Source organism: Solanum verrucosum, unplaced genomic scaffold, assembly GCF_900185275.1.
Source record: "Solanum verrucosum unplaced genomic scaffold, falcon-dt-bn FXZP01000235.1, whole genome shotgun sequence".
In the NCBI taxonomy this organism is placed as follows: Eukaryota; Viridiplantae; Streptophyta; class Magnoliopsida; order Solanales; family Solanaceae; genus Solanum; species Solanum verrucosum.
This window is the reverse complement of record NW_026019948.1, coordinates 2,232,434-2,253,769: the sequence shown is the minus strand read 5'-3', so window position 1 is coordinate 2,253,769 and position 21,336 is coordinate 2,232,434. Positions and strand designations below refer to the sequence as shown.

Here is a 21,336-nt window from a genome sequence, read left to right as displayed (position 1 = left end):
TACAGAATGAAGATGAGTAAAGAAGTAAAGAAAACGTGACCAAAACAAAGTAACGATTTCACTTCCAACACAAACTGTGATGAGAACATATTTAGTACTATCCGTGATGAGAACTTGTTTCATGTCAAATATCCATCTTATTGTTCTACAAAAACTCATCAGGGATCCTTATTTGTCATCAAATGATTTCCCTTTGTAAAATAGTTGTTGGAATCTGATAGTTCAGGCAGATTGAGTCCTACTGATGCATTTTATAGAAGTAACGTGTCTTATTGTTCCTAGTTTAGTATCTGCAAATAATATCTTCTGAGATGTTGTAAAACTGAACTTATGTTGTTATAGTATGTTATAGGTTTGACAGGTTGGTTGGCCTTGAAGGTAACTGCCTAAGCAAGCCACAACTCTGAAAAAACATTAGTCTAATAGTTTTTTTTGGATCGGTCTACTGCAATTCAACAATTACCCTCGATCCCAAGCTTATTTGGATTAGGCTATATGAATCTTCACTAATCATGTTACCAATACTTTAGTGTTTAGCACAATGTTTTGGAGAGTGAGAAGCTGAGGCTGGGAAAAAATATAAAGCAAAGAAAAAAATGGTTTCAGCTATGTAATGGAAAAAAACTGTGAGGACTTGCAAGCTTAGTTGGATGCTGTTACTACTACCTCACCTCTTTTTTTTCCTTTTTATGTTTTTAGACAATGAAAAAAGATAAAACAAAGGACTGCAATTTTAGTTCAACTATAAGATAACTTATTAGTTTGTCTAATTGCGTCCTTTTTGCTACCAATTAACTGTACCTTAGTTGGAATTTTTACTGTACCTTATCTGAAAAATTTAAGTAGAAACTTACTATATGCAAATCAACAAAATAAATTTAAAGGTCGGGTATATTGATACTTACTTGGTCAGCAGAAAAAACAATTGTTATGCAGTTGAAAGGGCCGATGTCATACATGTGATTGATTCAAATAACCAAATAAGTCATCTGAGAGGTACCCACAAATTTAAATCTGTAAACAGAACCAGTGCATTGTAGATATTTTCATGTATAAGAGCACTGCAAGTAGATAAGCCTAGATGCATATTGTTTGCAATGAGATTATATGTATCATATTTACTTGGTATATCATAAGAGGTGTCAACTTGTCGCCTGATAGTACTGACCTGAACATGATCAATTTACTGGAGAAAGTTAGTTACATTCCCATATAGGCATTGTAATTCAAGTGAAAACATAAAATATTCTACAATGTATTCTTTCATCAAGAAGACTAGACGATGTGTAGCAAGTCATAGTCACTAGGAACTCTTATTTAGGGATCTTTTTGAGTTATGTCGTGACGTATCACTGATTTTCTTTTCCATCACATGAATGTCTCTAGATATGATAAAGATTTCTATCATAGATTACTAGTTTACTACCTTTCTCTTCTTATTCATGGAAAAGTCACAACCCTACATCAAACTATGATTTTCAAAACTATATCATTCAAAACTATGAAGCACTCGTTTTTCATTATCGACTCTTCCTAGACAAGGAAGAGAGTTAAAAATTATAGTCTACAAACAAGTGTTTGCTCATCTCCACCACTGATGAGACAAGCAAACACTTGATTGTAGACTTTCATTATGATGCAATGGTGAGAGCTGAACTTAAACAATTGTTCAACATCTCACTACCTGCAAGAGAATTGAAGATTACAGTGGAGATTATTAGAAGGAAAACTAGAGGTAGTTTAAGAAGGAAGTGGTGGCTGCTCTATGGGGAGCTATGGTGTACTATATTTCGGAAGCAAGGGCTCGCTTTTTACTTTGGACTCGCTTCAAGGAAGAAAAGGGATTTAAAGTACGATTCATTTTGCTTCTTGCTTAAGAGACAATGCACTCGCTTTTAATATTCTACTTTATCATTTAAGTTCATTCAACTATTGTACCTAGTCAATTTAATACTGAATAATAGATTTCAAACAAAAGCAGATTTAACTATAAACAAAAATAATTCTAGTTCAATAGAACATAGATGGAACCAGTATGCTCTATAAATGTACTTTAGAATACACAATTCCTTCTCAAACAAAGCTCTCCTTATATCGTATATTCAGACTTTCTTAATTCACAAATAAAAAATTAGGGAGATAGTTCTGAAGTAAAAGGATACAAAATGAACTATTAATATAAATTCCAAGCAGTATATTTTAAAATATCTTGTTTCAATTTCTTGATTTCATATAGGACTAAATTCTAAAAAAAAATTAAGTAATTGTTTATTTTCAAGATTCATCATGATCCTACATCTTTTAATTTAGCACCAGTAGAATATCAAACAAATGATACTGTGAAGCAACAAATATAACACATCCATATTTCCCTTGCTTATAAATCTACAGTGATGTTGTATAGAGCATACTTGTTCCATCTCTATAAATCTACTTAAGAACCTACATGGATGCAACATTATATCCTTTTGAGAGACTCACCTCCCCTCTTTTCATGTGGATGTCGAGATACTCAACATAAACATTGAAACTAGTTCTGTAACTTTTGCTCTTCTTTTCACAAACTCCACACTGAACACTTTTCTTAAGGAGATGCAAATATATCTTACTTTTAAAGTTATATGTATCAAAGACATCCTAATTGAATATAGTGAAAAATTTGATGAGGAGGAAGATAGTTATGATGATCTCATCCAAATTTATCATTAAAATTTGAGTTATGCAATTGAGCTAGCAATAGGGACTTGGTTCACAACGAGAATACAACAATTATAATTTTCAATTGATTGTGTGTTAGATTATTATGTACATCGAGTGCGAGTTTTAGTGGGAAAAATATAAATTTTATAATTAATTCCTTTGTATAAAACTCTACTAAGTCCGCTCAGATAGATGGTCTCAAGTTTTGAAGAAATAGTAGACTTAACAGGAATTGTCCTCAAAATTTCAACATCAGAGACATAAATCTAGTATTTTGTTCACGAAATAATTGTTTTTTCCAAATTCAATATTCACTCTATATAACATATGAATCCTCTAACACATAATACACTCTAGAAAATCAATCAACTGTTAGAAATCTCAATCCAATAATTTGTCCATTGATTGTACAGAAGAAAGAGACTGGATTATGAAACTCATAACCTATCTAATGATATAAACGGGGATGAAGAAGTGCAGTAACTTGAATAAAATAAGAAAATATGTCATCAATACAATTATGGAAGAAAAAGAGTAATTGTAGAAGAAGACACCTACTCCGTGTTTAGGGCAGAGCTGCGATGGAAATCCACAAAGCCAAATGTCTTGTTTTCAAATGTTTTCTCAATTAGATTAGTTATTTTCAAGATACAAATAAGCAACAAGAAAAGAGAGACAAGGAACCAAGAAGAAACCCGCGTTGAGATTAGGGCAGAGTTACGCTGAAAAGAAGCGATCTCAAGAGAAATTAGGGCAAGTTGTGGCAAGCTGATAGGAGATACGTTTTCAGAAAATAGATAGTTTTTGATTTTTTACTTCTGTATAAAAAAGTTTTGGCTCTTAGGTTTTTGTTAAAATGAAGTCTTAATTTTTCAAAAAATCTACTGTTAAATTTGGCAGATGTATCTCCCGCTTAAGTCCTTCAAGTACAATTTGGGACCAGTTAATAAATTCTTTAGGGACCAAATTTAGTACCTTCTCAATAAAATACATAAATAAGGACTAGAATAAATCTCGTCCTAAAACATATACTTTTAGAGACGGGATTATCCCTAAATTCTGGTCATAAATAAGGCTTTTTCTTGTAGTGTTTCCTCTTAGATTTTTTGCCCTAAATTCACCTAGAATCGACTGATTTCTTCGGAACTCCCTTAGATTCGTATACCCAATATTAGTAAACGAAAATCTACTCAAAAACAACCCTCAAACTCATAAAAATCACCTCAAGAACTCATCAAGTCCCAATATTAAAGATTTAAGAACGAAATTTCAAGAAATTCATCAAGAACCTCAATACATGGATTTTCATGAACGAAATTAACTCAAGAAACTCATGATTGGCGTAAGGGTGAACGAACCCATTACTATGATAGCTTACATACCTCGTTAGGATCAAATCCTTCGCAAAATCCCTTGACGATCGCAAGAAAATCTTTAACGAACGCTTGAAACTTTTCTCCTCCTGAACTTTGCCCTAACTTTCCAAACGCTTTTAGACTTTAGCATAAACTGATTTTAATCAGCTTTGACCCCTAATTTGGGTGGGAAGACGTGTGGAACTAGTAGGGTAAGGAAAAGACCAAAATAACCCTCCATAATTCGGATGAATTTCCTTAACTAGGCAGGCTGAATTCAAACGGGCATATCTCCCTCATCCAAACTCGAAATTTAGCAAACTCGGTGGCATTGAAAAGATGACTCGAAGATCTTCCATTTGATATCTTATAGGCCACCTAACTCATCATGTACTGAAAGTTATGTTCATTTGAAGTTGACCCAAAACTCACAACTTGTAAATAACTTGCACAAATCTCAAATTAGCTATCTCTACTCTTGTTCTTTCTAAATTTAGATCTTTGTAAGACCGGGGTGTTAGAACTGTCGCTAACTATCACCAACACACCGTCAACTACCACATATTATTCAAATCATATTGACCATCACTAGTTAACATGAATTTTTTTTTGTGCAAATACTAATTTTATTTTATTAAATTTATATATTTCTAATATTTAATTATTGTTTTATTTCATGGCATATAATTTGTTATTATATTTATAAACAAAGAAATTATGCACATTCAGATATTGAAACACAAACAGTCTTTAATCATTCATTATTAAGATCTAAAGATAGCATCTTAATAGTTCAGATGTTCATTCAGATTCCGACGTCTTAATCTTAATGAAAACAAATGAGGCATTAGTCTATTAGGAGTTGTGTTTTTCTTTATGTTGAGTCAATCCCGTGTTTTATGATTTCTAGGAATTAATGGAGTCATGTATTATGTGTCTTTTAGGAGTCATGCATGCGTTTTATTTTTTAGGAGTAAGTTATTTTATGGACTCATATGTGCCCTATTTTTGTGGAACTATTTTGTTAAGGGTAAATAAGTAAATTTCCAGCAATTGTTTTCCTTTACGTACCTCTTATTTTCATTTTTATAAGAGTATAACATCAACCACTAATCGTAGAAATCGAACTTTGAAAAAGTCTAAAAAATCTTAAAAGAGGAAAAGATTAACAAAAAAGAACACCACCAACTTCATCAATCAAAGAAGGTATATTTATATATATATGACCAATAACTTTTCTCAAATTAAGTAATTAACGTCATATACCTTCACAAATAAAAAAGAGTTTTAACTCCTGTGGATATACATCAATAATATAAAGTAAATAAAAATCATATACCTTCTCGGATTAGTATTGGAATAAACAACAACAAATACTTTCTTGATTTTTCAAATTAATAGATCCTTATTTTTACCAATGTCTTGTTGACTAAAATGACATATAAAAAGGATAAAAGAATACTAACTCATATCTATTTTACCTTCTATATATATATATTATCAATAACAATCTTAGTCGATTTAAAACTATATTATGATTTTTGTTTCTTTTTAATTGATATTATGGACTTATTTATTAAAAAAAACTTATTTATGAACTAAAAAAATGAAGAAAAAAAATTCAAGCATATCTATACTACCTTAAAAGCTCATCCCAAACATGAATGTTGAATTACTATAATATCCCCAATTAAAAATACTCAATTTGTTTAATTATGTTATATTAAAAGTTAATACCTTTTCACATTAATGGATGGTGACTTTTGCGATGATGTGTGACTTTTTCAAAGGGTTTTGACTTTTTTGACGGGTTGTGACATTTCCGATGAGTTGTGACTTTTCTAAAGGATTGTGATTTTTTCAAAGGGATGTGACTTTACAAAAAGGTTGTGCCTTATTCAATGAGTTGTGAATTTTTCAAAGGGTTATGTCTTTTCCGATGAGCAGAGACTTTTTTGAAGGGTTGTGACTTATCTAATAAGGCACAATCAGAACATATTCATACTACTATTTGTTAGCTATAAATAGAGGGGTTTCCTCTCACTTTTAAACTTTTTTTTTTAGGTTTTATACTCTTCTTCTTCTTAAAAAATCTCAACTGTTATTTGCAATAGTTGATTAAGTTCAAAACCCAACGAAATTTGAGTTACCACATAAGAAAGAGTTGGTGAACAAATTGTAGCAAATCATTCATCAATTCACACTCATATTTTTCTCTGACGATTTTCATCACATACATACATCAGTATTATTTGTATGATTTTGAACATTAATACTCTTTAAATAACCTACATGTTTTATTCATTAAAAAATGATTAATTTCCTACGAATAGTCACAACAATTTCTACCTTCATGTTTCTTCGGTCATAAATCACAACCATTCACTACTTATAAATTCTTGGGGATCTCTTTTATGTGACAATTTGAGATCATTTAAAATTTTCATAAATGATTCATCCCCAATCCATTGATATGTTTTGCGCAAGTTCTTAGCATTGGAATTTAGATATTGTCTTTCTATTAAAGAAGAAAAGAAGAGAACAAATAAATATGTAATTATCTATGAACTTTGCTTCACACAGAAATCTTCTATATATAGTGCGCGAAAATTTTCATTTATTATTCTTATTTTGTTTCTTGAATAATTTCTTTTGTGTTTTCATTCGAGAGAGAATTTAAATACACACATTGTTGATTATTTTTTTCTAATAAATAAATAGATAAAGATGTGGGAGAGACAATAATAATAAACAAATACAAAAAGGCACATGATTGGGGTAAGATATTTCTTCTTTCTATTTTCATTTCTTATTATTTTGAGATCAAATGAAGGAGTTTCTTCCTAATTTTGATAAAACATTAGGCATTAACGTAGTACATTGAATTAGTAGTTTTGATGTTAAGTCTACTGTTTCAAAAATATATTTTTACTTTTACTTATAATATGATAATATAACCATGATAATAATTATTTTTAATAAATATGTAAGCAGAAATGAACAGAGAAACTAATGTATTGGTGGCAATAGATTTCAATCAAATGAAACACTAGGGTGAATATATCATGAACATATATTTTCGCCTTCTTTCTTCATTGGCTATGAATTGATCCACATATTTTTACTTTTTTATATTTATGTTGAGTATGATTTTTTTTATGTATGAATTTCCTATTATTTTGTGTTCATTTTGATCTAAGAAAATGTTATGTCACAAGACACACTCTTTTTTAGCTATATAAAAATGATAAGAAAATAGTGATTAATCACAAAATTGTAACACCTCTCCATTTGAAAGAACTAGAAAGAGCTACAATTAGAAAGAGTGATTTATTTTTTTTGGAAATAGTGTAAATCTGGAAAATTGACTAAACTAAGTTAAGTTTGAGTTTTTGGTCAACTTCAAACGACCATAACTCCTAGCTCAAGATGATTTAGGTGTTCTTCCAGATACCGTAGGAAAAATCTTGGAATTATCTTTTCAACGCCGCGAGTTTGCACGATTCCGAGTTCGTATGAGTGAGATATGCTTTTTTGAAGTTGGGTTGTTCGAATAAGGAAAGTCTAATCCAGATTTTTGAAGGGTAGCTTGGTCTTTTCCCTATTCCATTAAATTATTTCGTTTTTAGTAAGTTATGTGGGGTCTAAACTGAGCTAGTATATATAAAGGTGTAATAGTAAAAGGTTGATTCAATTTCAATAATGTTCATATCAGTAATGAAAAATTAGGATTGTGTCAAATTACGCTTTGTACTTGTTGCTTGTATCATATAAACTTATTGTGGGGTGCATTTGTTGTTTTTTTGAGTCCTACAACTTAATTTACATTGTTAATTGAGAAAAGACTTAAATATGTCATCATACTAAAATGACATAGATAAAAAATTTCTCAAAGTTCAATGACATACATTGATCTTATGACTGGAGTGTATTTTGTGGATTTTAGTATTGGTGTGCATTTCAACTTGCCCGTCTACATTGAACAATTCAAGCCAAAAAATACACAGTATAGTATCCAACGAATGCTATATATTCACAAAGAATAGAGTATTAGGAGATCGATGGGCAAATCTGGCATAGCTTTGAAAGAAGAAAAATAGAGCCAATTGGCATCCAAATCCTTGTTAATATAGGAATATATTTGGGCTCTGTTGTCAGAATTGGAATTTCTGTTGGAATAATAATCGAAAGTTGGAATAGAAAACCAAATGTATTTAGGATTAGATATTTATATAATTCAGGTCCAAATAGGATTTTTAACCAAAACCAAATGTATTTAGGATTAGATATTTATATAATTCAGGTCTAAATAGGATTTTTAACCAAAATAGTGTAGGAATAGATTAAGTCCATATTATAGATTATAAATATTCTACTCCTACACCTCTTTTCAACGTATATTCTACTCTCTCATATCTGAAACCCTTTTTCTCTTCTATTTGCAGCCAGGTGTGTTTTTTTTCTTTCTTGGGTTGATATATGCACGATCTTGCGTTTTATCTTTTTGTTTTGTGGACTGTCGTAAACTAATATTTTTTGTATGTTACAATTAGTGTTTGCTGTTTTGAATTGGTAATGGTGATTGAAAATTGGATTAGCTTACATGTTGAATATTGTTTTGATTTGCAGAAAGAAGAAAATGGCTGCGGATATGAAGGTTTTGAACGCACTTGATTCAGCAAAAACACAATGGTATCACTTCACAGCAATCATAATAGCTGGTATGGGATTTTTTACTGATGCCTATGATCTCTTCTGCATATCTCTAGTCACTAAGTTGCTTGGACGTATTTACTACCATGTCGATGGCTCTTCAAAGCCTGGTTCACTACCTCCTAATGTTTCCGCTGCTATCAATGGTGTCGCCTTCTGTGGTACCATTGCGGGACAACTCTTCTTTGGATGGATTGGTGACAAAATAGGAAGGAAGAAAGTCTATGGCGTAACCCTTATGATCATGTGTATTTGTTCCATTGCTTCTGGCCTTTCTTTTGGTAGGGATCCTAAGACCGTCATGGCCACCCTCTGCTTCTTTCGCTTCTGGCTTGGTTTTGGAATTGGTGGCGATTACCCTCTTTCTGCTACTATTATGTCTGAATATGCCAACAAAAAGACTAGGGGTGCCTTCATTGCTGCTGTTTTCGCTATGCAAGGATTTGGTATCCTCGGAGGTGGTATCTTTGCCATCATTATCTCTGCTGTATTCCAGGCTTGTTTCAAGGCGCCAGCCTATCAAGTGGATCCCCTTGGTTCAACCGTTCCTCAAGCAGATTACGTGTGGAGGATCATATTGATGGCTGGGTCACTTCCTGCTCTTGTCACTTACTACTGGAGGATGAAGATGCCTGAAACGGCTCGTTACACTGTTCTTGTAGCCAAGAATGTGAAACAGGCCACTGCAGATATGGAAAAGGTTATGCAGGTTGACATTGGGACAGAGCAAAAAGAGCCTGTTGTAAAGTCCGGCAATGAATTTGGTTTGTTCACGAAAAAATTTCTTAGGCGACATGGACTTCACTTGCTTGGCACAGCTAGCACATGGTTTCTTCTTGATATTGCATACTACAGCCAAAACTTGTTCCAAAAGGATATATTCAGTGCCATTGGATGGATTCCTGCTGCCAAGACTATGAATGCAATTGAAGAGGTTTACAAAATTGCACGGGCACAAACTCTTATCGCTCTCTGCAGTACCGTGCCTGGCTACTGGTTCACAGTGTTCCTCATTGACAGGATTGGCAGGTTTACCATTCAAGTTATTGGTTTCACAATGATGACAGTGTTCATGTTTGCTCTGGCCATTCCTTACCATCACTGGACTCTCCCTGGCCACCATATCGGGTTTGTGGTCCTCTATTCACTAACCTTCTTCTTTGCCAACTTTGGACCCAACGCCACTACATTTGTCGTGCCTGCTGAGATTTTCCCTGCTAGATTGCGGTCAACTTGCCATGGGATATCAGCTGCATGGGGAAAGTTAGGAGCAATGGTAGGTGCATTTGGATTCCTGTATTTGGCTCAACCACAAGACAAGACCAAGGCTGATGCAGGGTACCCTGCTGGAATTGGGGTTAGGAATTCACTCATTGTCCTTGGCGTAGTCAACCTTCTCGGATTATTTTTCACTTTCTTGGTTCCAGAATCAAAGGGGAAGTCACTAGAAGAGATGTCAAGGGAAAACGAAGACTCAGCAGAGGAAGGAGCAGAAGTGGAGAATCATAACAGGACAGTTCCTGTTTAAAAATAGTTACTAGCTAGTTTCATTTGTTTATATGTAGTACTATAGTTTCTTTAGCTCAAACTATTAGTGTAGAGATACTAAGTTTCATCCCTTTTTAGCTTTTCTTGATTGCTCGCTACTCTATAATATATATCACTGAGATTTTAGTTTCACATTGAACTACTTTTGGGAGCATTTTGCAGTGAACCTTTTTTGTGTCTACCAGACAAAATCTTTGAAGGTTTATATAGTTGAAGTTCAATCATTTTAATGCACTTCAGACAAAAATGACTGAACTTTCATGGAATAATAACTTTAGTGGCACTCGATGTACGGATGCCACTAAAGATCTTGTCACATCTTTAGTATCTCAAACTGAAACTATTCTCATCCATAAAGCAATTGAAACTAATTGCAATATTGCTTACATTCTGGAGTTGTTAAAATACTTGAATTAAAAAAAAACATGTCATGTACATTTCATACCTAAACTTATATACACCTCTTTCTTATAGAGCTGTAGACCAACTACCAAAAGAAAGAAGACAGACATGACTCATGAATCTATAAGAGGAATTACACCTTTAAGAAAAAGGGAAAAGGATTAAAAAAACAAGAGGATAAAATCCCAAAAAAAGGAGTTTAAAAATTGAAATTAATAATGAAAAAACAAAAATGAAAACAAGACTTTAACCACAGGAGATGCTTGCTGCAGGACCACCACTAGCAACTCCAACTATGATTTTTTAGCCTGCATTAAGTGTGTTGAGAGAAACAAAGTCATTTTCATGTGCCGAGAACTTAAGGGTCGTGGATTTTTATGTGGGGAGAAATTTATCCACACCCGTTGTTTATACCAAACCGATGAACAATGGCATTTGTCTTTCATATGCACTTCTATAACTAACCATGGTTAGTTGATATATGAAAAATTAATGTGGATTGGTAGGGGACTGGGGAAAGGTTGAAGACTACTTCAAAGAAACTTACCTGTTTCAAGTACTTCTTATGAACCTTCAATGCCTCATCTAATGCTTTTCTTGCATCTAAATTCCCAGATATTTCGCCCAAGATCTGGAAACTTTTTATTGTCAGCATCAATGGACATAATGTCATGGAATACACAGATATAAAAAGACAGAATGATGACCTCTACAACATCATCAAGGCCTTTCGCCTCTTTCATAAGTCGCCTATGCTTGGTCTCTAGAACACTTGCAACCAGAAAAACAGAAAGAGCACTATTCGGTTCCGCACCAGTTTTCAAATTGTTCCTTTCAAACTTCCCATATTCCTTTAGTTTATGCTTATCATTCGGTTTGTCATCATACAATAATTCAGAAAGAAGGGGTTGTCTTTTGTCATCATATGATGAATATATGTTTGGATTGTACTCCATGGCCCACATCACCTGGATAATAGAAAAAAAAGTATCTATCAGAAGATAGAAATAACTCCTACCTACAATTTCTCATGGCTCCTGGACCTCTCATGGTTCAGATGTTATGAAGAACTAGTTCTTTCCCATTGACCTTTATGTCAAAACTTATGCTCTTCTAGAACACAAAAGGTTGGCCTACATTCTCTATTAAACAATCCTCAGAACGAGAAACGTAATTAAAGCAATAAATCCTGGTGCAAGCTATTTTGCAATATATATCTTCTTCTTTTTTGATAACCGTGGTATCCGGACAAGCATGCGTGCACCACTAATTCTACGGGATACCTGCCCCCTCCCACCAGCAACATGTACCAGGTAACTCTGTCCACCAAAGCTAGAGAATAGATGGAAAGTAATCAACTAGTGTTTTTGTCTCTAATGGGATCTGAACCTACCTCATGATTCTTAACCCAACTCATTGCCCACTAGGCCACTGCTATATATATCTAACAATTACAAATGGAAAAGAAGTAGCTTCTCACCTCCCAAAGATAGAGTGAGTCAACGAACGAGAACTCCCTGCGGAAAAGTACCATCAGCATGCGAAATGCAAACAGATATTCTCCACCATCTAGCTCCTCTGCCGATATAATTATAGCTGTTGTGAGAGAGATGGAAGATAGATAGAAGGAGTAAAATCTAGTCCTACCCTCTCCTTCGTGTTTTGATAGTAAAATAAGTAATCTGTGGCATTATCAATATGTAATTGCAAAGATTTGACAAGTAGTTTACATGAACCAACACTTGCAAAAAAGTAGAAATGACATATGAAGACTTTCAGACCACGGGATTCCCATTACTATGATTAACTTATGATTTGTTACTGGGGCCCCAAAATGACAAAATGGTATAGTAATTTGCGTCAGGCATCAGAGATATCTAACCATTAGAGAATGTAATTTTGCTGTTCCATTTCTTCTAGCTTAATGTAATCCTTAAGGTAAGTTAATTTCCAATCACAAGAGTCTAATAAAGATTTACCCTGCACTGTGGCCAAAATATGTAAAAAGACAACTATTTCCTGTCTGAAACTCCAACCACAATTGTTAAAGGCTGAAACTACTTCCCTTTGTACCTTTCTGTCCAACTATAACTCTTAAGAAGTTTGACTCAGTTTTTAGATGGAAAAAACTATTATCCATGGTATCTCTCTCTCAATCCTTTAGGCACATTCCTTTTCGAATGATGAAAGTTGATAATCAGAAAAAGATACATGGGCTCCTACAGATAATATCATGAGAACACTTGAATTTATCATTCACGATATTCCAAAATCATATTTCATCACAAGACACCAGTAAAAACCCAGTAAATCATTCAAGACGCTACAACAGAGATTAGGAAAGGAAAAGCAACAATGTCACGAAGATCTTGATTTCTTTACTATACTCATGGCAATAGTGACTGAGACGATTTACAAAGACTAGGAGTTTCTCTTACCCAGGTGTTGATGAAGCTTGGGATCGACGGTTTTAACAATTTGAGCTAGAGTACTTAGCTGAGACTGCACTCCAATAGAATCTGTGCTGCACTTAAAGTTCTCTCGCTGTTGAAATGAAAGTTGAGTGATTATAAACAGAAGGGAGGTATAAGCAGAGGAATGAGCACAAAAGGAATGCACCAGATGAAAGAAAAATGTCAATAAGGAGAATACAAATATATGTGCAAGTTACATCCCTCTTCCGGGGGTATGCAAGGTTTACCTGACCAACTTTACCTTGCAAGGGAATCATATGAAAAAAAAGAAACTTCGAAAAGTCTTTTTTGACGCGTCTGTAATAGCCTATGTGTCCCAAAAAAGAACGTGCTACGCCCGGCCCCCTTTTCAGTAAATGAGATTAGGATGAAAGGGCTTTCTTTCATTAACATTCCGTGAAGGTGCATAGATATATTAAACTTGAAATATGTTTATAGTTAAATTCAAGGTAGATCACTAAAGAAGAGAAACTCCAGTGATAACTTTTATAACTAGAAGCTCAAACAATGTTATGGCCATTATGGTGTTTTTACTTTTTGTCCTTTACCTTGTGCTATTGCAACTCGTCTAAGGTCTCTAATAATAGCACCTTAAAAAATAACCACTAATAGAGCATTAGCAACAATAGAGACATACCAATCGACGCATTGCACGTTCGAAGCACCAGTATGCATCTGCTTCATTCTCAAGTAGAATTATCATTGGAGAGCAAATATCACTCATTCCTGTTCACATAAAATGAGAGGGGATGTTAATGAACGGCCTTGATTATGTTGAAAGACAATGTCTTATACTCCTATAATACCTTGAACATAACCAATATCTTTATCCATCCAGGCATAGACAGACAGTACATCCCAAAGTTTTGCCTGATTAGCTTCATTCTCGTAAAATACAAGAGTACGATCCGTTCGAACAACATCCAAACCTAAATAAACATTGTAAGTCAAGATAGTTTCAGATATCATTAAGAAAATCAGTCTATCTTGAAACACCAGCTTCTTTAGCCAGGTCAAAAGAGTGGTTTCTAGATATTTCATATTCAAGCAATCTATGCATAGCAGAAGTTGGACAGCTGTACTAGGATCAAGTTGATTACTATCACTTTTTCATTAAAAATTGCTAGCAGTTGTTCAAAAATATTTTCCTGTCACAAAGTTCAAACTCGCTCCAAAAATATACCACGTTGGAGTTAAGAGAGAGCAAAGATTGAGTGACTCTATCTTTCAAGTGAACAACTACGAAGTGGAACTAAGCAATGTCAACATGCTTATTAAAAGTCTTGTAAATTGGCAAGAGTAAGGAGAAAAGCAGAGAGAATTACCATAGACTCTAGGTACTTATTTTATATTATGTATGTAAAGTGAAAACCAGCATATGCTTTCCTATTATACTGCAGCATTCTTATTTCATGTCCACAAAACCTGTGGAAGGAAAGCAGATAACTCAATTACCTAGGAAGCTTTCTCAAAGTGATGTACAAAATTCTTCTCACTTTTGACTAGTCAGTAAATGGATGTTGTTTGTTACAGAGTGTCTATAGATTTATTTCTTGATATTGTACAAAGATGTTGATAGATAGCATATTTTTAGATTTCCTCTTTATTTCTTTCCTTAGTTAGCTTCTTGTTAATGTATTTATACATGTTTACCCTAAGTTGCTCGAACTCGGGTGCAGGTGTCTGATACAGGTCCTAGAGGTCGGATACTTCATGATCAAAATTTTAAGATTCGGGGATATGGATACGGGTGTGGGGATTCGCCTAAAAATAATTAAAATATCTAAAAATAGAGTTATAAAACCTAAATTATGAGATATTATGTGGAGAACTTGAGGAGAATCTTGGAAGAAGATTAAAGGAAAAGGAGTGACATAGAAATTTATATATAAAAGGTATTCCATTTTCTTTAATTTCACCTTAGCTTTTGTATTGATTACAGAAATCATTAAAACTGTCCAGACTTTCCCCATCGATTTTGGTCAAAGTACCCAAAATCAGCTGACCAAACCGGACATGTATCCCACACCCACACCCATGTCGTGTCAACACGGGTGCGGCACCAAAAGTGAAGAGTCTGAGCAACTTAGTGCTTACCTATTGAATAAAATACAAGTTATTTTCTCTAATTCCTTGCACACGGTATCAAAGAATAACCAGAGTTGTGAGACTTGAAGTGGTGGTTGCTGGAATTAGCCGCCACCATATTTTTGGTTCATGTGACTTCACCACTGATGGTCTGTCTTACTGATTTGACATTGCCTTGAGAGTACACAGTTGATTTACGGTGGTTTTCTTATCACTGGACCACGTTTTGATGATTTAACATCAAGATCAAGGTTCTGCGATTTTTCTTTTGGTGATACTTTAGTTTGAATTCCTTTCTCTGCTGTCGTTTGATCTGTTTGGAGCCAGAATACTGTCTGATCTCTACTGCTTCCTCTTTGTTGCTTTGATTAGTTTTCTGCCTGGAGCCCTTGGCTATTCATATTTTAGTTTCTTGTTACTCTGTGAACTGCTGGGTATTCCAACCCTCTTAACTCTGTTTTGGGTTATTTAGTTTTCTCTATTTGAGTTGAGCCTTTTTGTGGAGTTGACTATTCTCTTGGTAAGACCTTTATATTGAGAGTTTTGGTGATTTCTCTGTTATTTTGCTTTGATATTGTGAGAATGAATGATAATAAGGGAGAAGAATGGAAGAGTTTAGTAAGGTTGATGTTGCTCATAGGCCATCATTGGACAAAATAGTTTTGGTTTCGGCAGAGGATTATGCTAGATTCATTCAGTATCAGAAATCACTTAAGGAATCTACTTCAGTTACTACCTTTGTCGAGTCAGGGAAATCATGACTGATTACCTTTTCAAATAAATGAGTGATTGATCCAAGCGCCACAAATCACATGACATGTGTAACACTAATATTTTTTCTAACTTCCAGCCACACAAAGCACCATTTCCCGTTACTGTAGCTGATGGATCAACTTGTACCAGTTTTGGATCTGGAACTGTTAAACCAACCTTATTTATTACCCTATTCAGTCTTTTACAGGCAATCTGTTGTTGGAACTATCTCCTTGTTGTATATGCGATGACATTGTCATTATAGGAAGTGATTTGCAGGTATCTCTCCTCTCAAGTCTTTCTTACATACTAAGTTTCATACGAAAGACTTGTATAGTAGTCAGTGTAATTCTCTTCAACTCAGCATCAAGAATCACCATCCAGTAACAAAAAAAAAGGACCCACTTATCTCAATGAATTTTGAGCTTATCAGAGAAATTAATAGGCAGACCTGTTGGTCCCCTTTATTTGTACTTGTAACAATTTGCCAGTGCCTAAGCATCATCTTTATGGAATTACAGTCAAGATAAACACAAAGTCTCTAAATCCAAAAACCCTTCCTACATCTGCAAACTAAGTACCCCCGACATGGCCTAATTCCACTTCCCAAAGTCCATTACAGCTATATCTCAACTTCATAGAATTACACTGACTACTATACAAATATGTACCGACAAAATTGAGAAAAAGAAGTAACTTTAGATGTATCACTCCCTTTATCTATTTTGATAAGTGCATCTGAATTATCTTATGTGGGTAGATCTAACCTTTGAAATGAGCTGATCTATTGCATTGTCTAACAACTAAGAACTGCAAATCCCAGAACTATATTTATGTTGACCATGTAAATAAATGCAAAATTTCTTTGGTTCTCCTTTTTTTGTTGATTATGGTGGTATTTCGACCAGATTGAAGCACATCAACTGATCCACTGGATATCCCAGGTAACTCCACCAATCAAATTAGCAGATGCGACCAATTCACCTATTGTCGCCTCTGCTGGTATTAGAACCTTGGTTCTCAAGATTGTTACTCCAACAGTTCCAGTACTAGGCTACTCCATTGGAGCTTCTCTTTTTAATTGGTTATTTATTTTTGTCATTTGTTGGTAACTTATTAAGACAACTACATAACTCAAACACCAATAGTTGTGCACGAGAAAATCCTAAGAAAGTTTAAGAGAGTTATTGGCAAAGAAAGTTTTTGCAGTACTGGTCAAAGAGATGAAGGAAAGAGAGGAAGAGATGCTGGTAGATTCTAAAAGTCAGCATAAACTGTATATAAATAGAGAATAAGAAGTAGCAGAAGTACGAACCAATTTGATGCAAGCTAAGCTTCCACTGAAGCACTTTCTTTTCAAAATCACCATTATCAGCTGGCATGGCATCACTATTATCATGTGAATTACTGGTACTAGTTGCACACTCTATAGGTTGCCCATCATCAGATGCTATGGGTTGCCCATCATCAGATGCTATGGGTTGCCCATCATCAGATGCTATAGGTTGCCCATCATCAGATGTTATAGGTTGCCCATCATCAGAGACTATAGCACTAGTGATGAATTTTCCACTGCCGATGACAGGCACTATCTTTTGACATTCAGATTTCCATGCAGCATACTGCTCCCTGAGGATACAAATTTCAAATCATTAATTTAGGCCACTAATAAAAATAATAAATTAATTTCAATTTCAGCATACTAATATTGGCCCTAAGCTTTTGTCTTCACTAAGTCTTTTGTACATTTATGCTATTATATTTTAAAGGCAATAAATCTCAAAATTGGACTGACCATTTTTCTTCTTGGTTCCAAGTTATATACCACAGAACGGGGATCAAAGTCCAGAACTAAATGAACTCAGCCTTTAGCAGGCATACTTTTTTTTCACCAATGATTTCAGAAACGGACTCAAACTGAATCAGGGCATTCAAGGAATATGGTACATTTTGACTGAAGACATAGGCATTGACATAGCTATACTATAACTTATCCAAAGACTGGTTCATCCAAATTGACCTCACATGATAAAATTCTACAGGCATGTTGATGAAAACTATCTGTGACCACCTCCAAAGATATAATAAAACTGTATTTGAGTTCTCAAACTTGACAAACCTCACAGCAAGTTCTAGCAAGTCACAAGAGGGTTGAGCTTTTTTGCAGTTGAATAATTACATATTGAGTCAAGAGAATTCAAATTTTATACAAAAAAAAAAATGAGGAACTTCATGAAATAAAAAGGGTCAGATCTTGACACCAGGAGACAGAAGGTCCGCTATAAGAAAGGGTAGAAAACAGCATTACAGACACCATATTATCATCTCTATGCTCAATACTGAGTCATTCTAATATACAGCAGGGACCACTAAATAAAGTTAACCTTCGAGATAAAAACTCTATTAAACATAAGAAAGTCATCGCATAAAAGTAAATCAATTGTAACTGGTGCTTTGACTTTCTATAAGCATATAAATGTACAAAATTAGAACATAATTACTTCATATCTTAATTTTTTACTTTACATTCTAAAAACACCCAGTTTTGACTATTTGGTTATCACTGATACTAATTGCTGAAACGACTCACATTACCTTCGCTGTTGTCTAAGCTGATTTCTTTCCACAAATGTGCTTTCAGGATCAAAAACAACCCAACAGGAACTCCCAGGCCGCCCCTTTAATTGATGGATGAATACCCTAGCGTTCACAGAACAATTAATGAGCTTCATAATTCTTAAAACTCAATATCCAGATAAACAGCAATACAAAAAATTATTGTTGATAAGTAACAGCAAGAGGCATATTAAATGTAATTAACCCAACTCTTCATGATGAACTCAACAGACGTGCCACTAGTAGACCAAGTTATCCAACTTTTATGTATAGTTCAACAGCCTAAATTTATACACAGCTGACAGAGAGTGTCAAACCTATTGCACACAGCAGAACAACAAAAACTAATCACTTTTATGAGGTAAGACCATGCTAGTTTTCCAAGAGATGAAAGAGGGTCCTACTTCCATTGGCTAATAACTTCCTATAGTGCTCAAAGAGCTTGAAATAAGGGAGAATATAGACCCCTATAGAGTGAAGCAACGATTTTAAGTTAACTCACAAATAGATAAGAAAATAAAACAATGTAATACAAACGATCTAGTTTACCCAAGGTCAATAGGTTTTGGGGTGCAACACCACTCACAAGTCCCACATAAGATTAATATTTAGTCACAAAGGTACTCAATTTCATTTCATCATTGCGCCGATAACTCCTGTTTAACGGACTAACTATAACTTGTATTCACCATCCAAACACCTGACCTCAAGCAAGTAAACAACAGGCTGGAATAACGCACTCTCTGTGTCACATTAACTGGATCGTGAAGAGTAGTAGCAAGGAGAGAAAAAAACACTGAGAGTGGCAAGACAATGAGACAATGCAAAACAAGACAAGGATCGAGTGTTGTTGCGGCTCCATCATTTTCCTTGTCTGAGAGTAAAGTAAAGGTATTACTTTACCAACCAAAATAGTAACATCTTCAACCTTTTCAGCTTCCACAACAGCTAAAACTTTCAGTATGACTATTCAGAATTTCCAAAACATCAATCTACCTCAAGTAGAATCTTCCAAAGAAATCAAACATTAAACACAGTCACAATACATAAAAACTGCAGTACTTTACGAGGAAACTACAAGCTGTCTCCGAATATGAAACCGAACTGTTTTATAGGAGTAAGATATTAATTGCAAGTTGAAGTCAGCTTTCAGTCACTTGCTTGTCTCTGTTGCAGAGCATTCGCAATTTAAAATTAAGTTGTTATACAAAAATTGCTTATTTGAAAGATCTAATTCTCATCTTCCATACCTGCTCTTAATTGTTTAAATACAGGAACCAGTAAAGCAATACATTTGACTCAAAATTACACGCATCCAAAGGAAATTGAGAATGTGGTATACAATACAGGAATAATGGCGAAAAAGGTATACCCCTCGTTGTATTCGTCGAAGAACACCAGCTATATCCAAATAACCATCTTTAGAGAATGCAGCTTTCCATCTTCTTTCACTAAGAGTTTTTCCTACCTGTCCAAACAGTGTAAAAAAAGCACAGTAAGGATCTTAGTTGTGTCATAAGCATCTATAATCCTTGAAGATATCACAAACAGCTACCTAATAATAACACTTATTTCTTCAAAAGGAATAAGACAAATGTCAACCAAAAAACTCTGGCTTTTGCCATCATTCAAGTATTTACCTAATTGATTGATTAAACATATTTGCATTTAGCAACCCCCAATGGACCAAATAAAACAACTACAAGAATTTCCACCCAGTGTTTCTTTTGAAGCCTGGTATTTACCTTTTGTCCCCATTATAAAAATTTCTGCAGATATAACACCACGTGGCATAACTTTGGGCAGGGCATAACTTGTTTTGTCCGGTGCGTGTTCAACGTTATGCCCCGTCAAATAATCTTGCAAAACTTAATAGAGGGCAAAAGTTAAATAACTGTCTTAGACGATTCTATTTGTGCAAATCTCCCCAACAACTACACCATCAAAGGATGGACAATGATTTTCTAGAAAAGACAAAAATGACATAAGTTTCTGAACCACATGAGAGTAATTAATGTCAAAGAATCAAGGAAAAAAGACACCATCAAAGGATGGACAATGATTTTCTAGAAAAGACAAAAATGGCATAGGTTTCTAAACCAGATGAGAGAAATTAATGTCAGAGAATCAAAGAAAAGGAAAAAAGACACATTTAACGCTGTCAATATGAAGATAACACACCAAATGAACAAGAACAACAAAGAACAGAATCAGATACAGTAAAGTAGCATAGAAAAGGGAAAAAAGGTGATATTTTTTCAACACACCCTTGCTTTGAATCGGGTCTTGGGAACATCAGCTAGGCATTCAGGTCTAACAGGATAGTAACTGTCTAGCTCCTCTGAAGAAGAATTCTTCATAGCACGAACCCCTGTTAATTCAAAACACAAACCCCACAATCAATCCAAAACAGGGGAAGAAAATTGAACAATTCATCCACTTTAAGAAGAAAAAACACATACAACAGACTCATTCAGACATTCCATCAAACATATAACCTACCATCATTCTTGAAATCAAGGGATGACTTAGAATTACCCATGTCTTCGTTCAACAAAATAAGAAATTACAAAACTAAAGATCGCCAAGATTTCTACATAGAAAGATAAATATAGAGATTGAATTTGAAACGCAAATGATATTTGAAAGTTTCAAGTACCTGTATTGAATATGATGAAGACAAACTT

At 34.3% G+C, this 21,336-nt stretch overlaps 1 protein-coding gene and 1 pseudogene across 2 annotated transcripts; one reads left to right on the top strand and one right to left on the bottom strand.

The window, feature by feature from the left end:
• Positions 1 to 8,694: 8,694 nt before the first annotated feature.
• Positions 8,695 to 10,296, top strand: LOC125810946 (low affinity inorganic phosphate transporter 1-like). The gene has a single exon (XM_049490453.1). It carries the CDS (start codon positions 8,695 to 8,697, stop codon positions 10,294 to 10,296), a length of 1,602 nt encoding a protein of 533 aa, XP_049346410.1.
• A 340-nt stretch (positions 10,297 to 10,636) lies between these two features.
• On the bottom strand, positions 10,637 to 21,294 carry LOC125810987 (uncharacterized; annotated as a pseudogene). The gene is made up of 12 exons (XR_007441897.1): positions 21,152 to 21,294; positions 20,917 to 21,020; positions 20,022 to 20,117; positions 18,629 to 18,733; positions 17,349 to 17,662; positions 13,999 to 14,121; positions 13,830 to 13,918; positions 13,157 to 13,262; positions 12,199 to 12,296; positions 11,426 to 11,686; positions 11,266 to 11,349; positions 10,637 to 11,026 (listed from the first exon to the last, which is right to left on the bottom strand). The product of XR_007441897.1 is annotated as an uncharacterized LOC125810987 (transcript).
• Between the last annotated feature and the right edge of the window lie 42 nt (positions 21,295 to 21,336).

Coding starts and splice junctions, on each gene's coding strand:
- LOC125810946 (XM_049490453.1), top strand. CDS start 8,695: ATGGCTGCGGATATGAAGGTTTTGAACGCACTTGATTCAGCAAAAACA.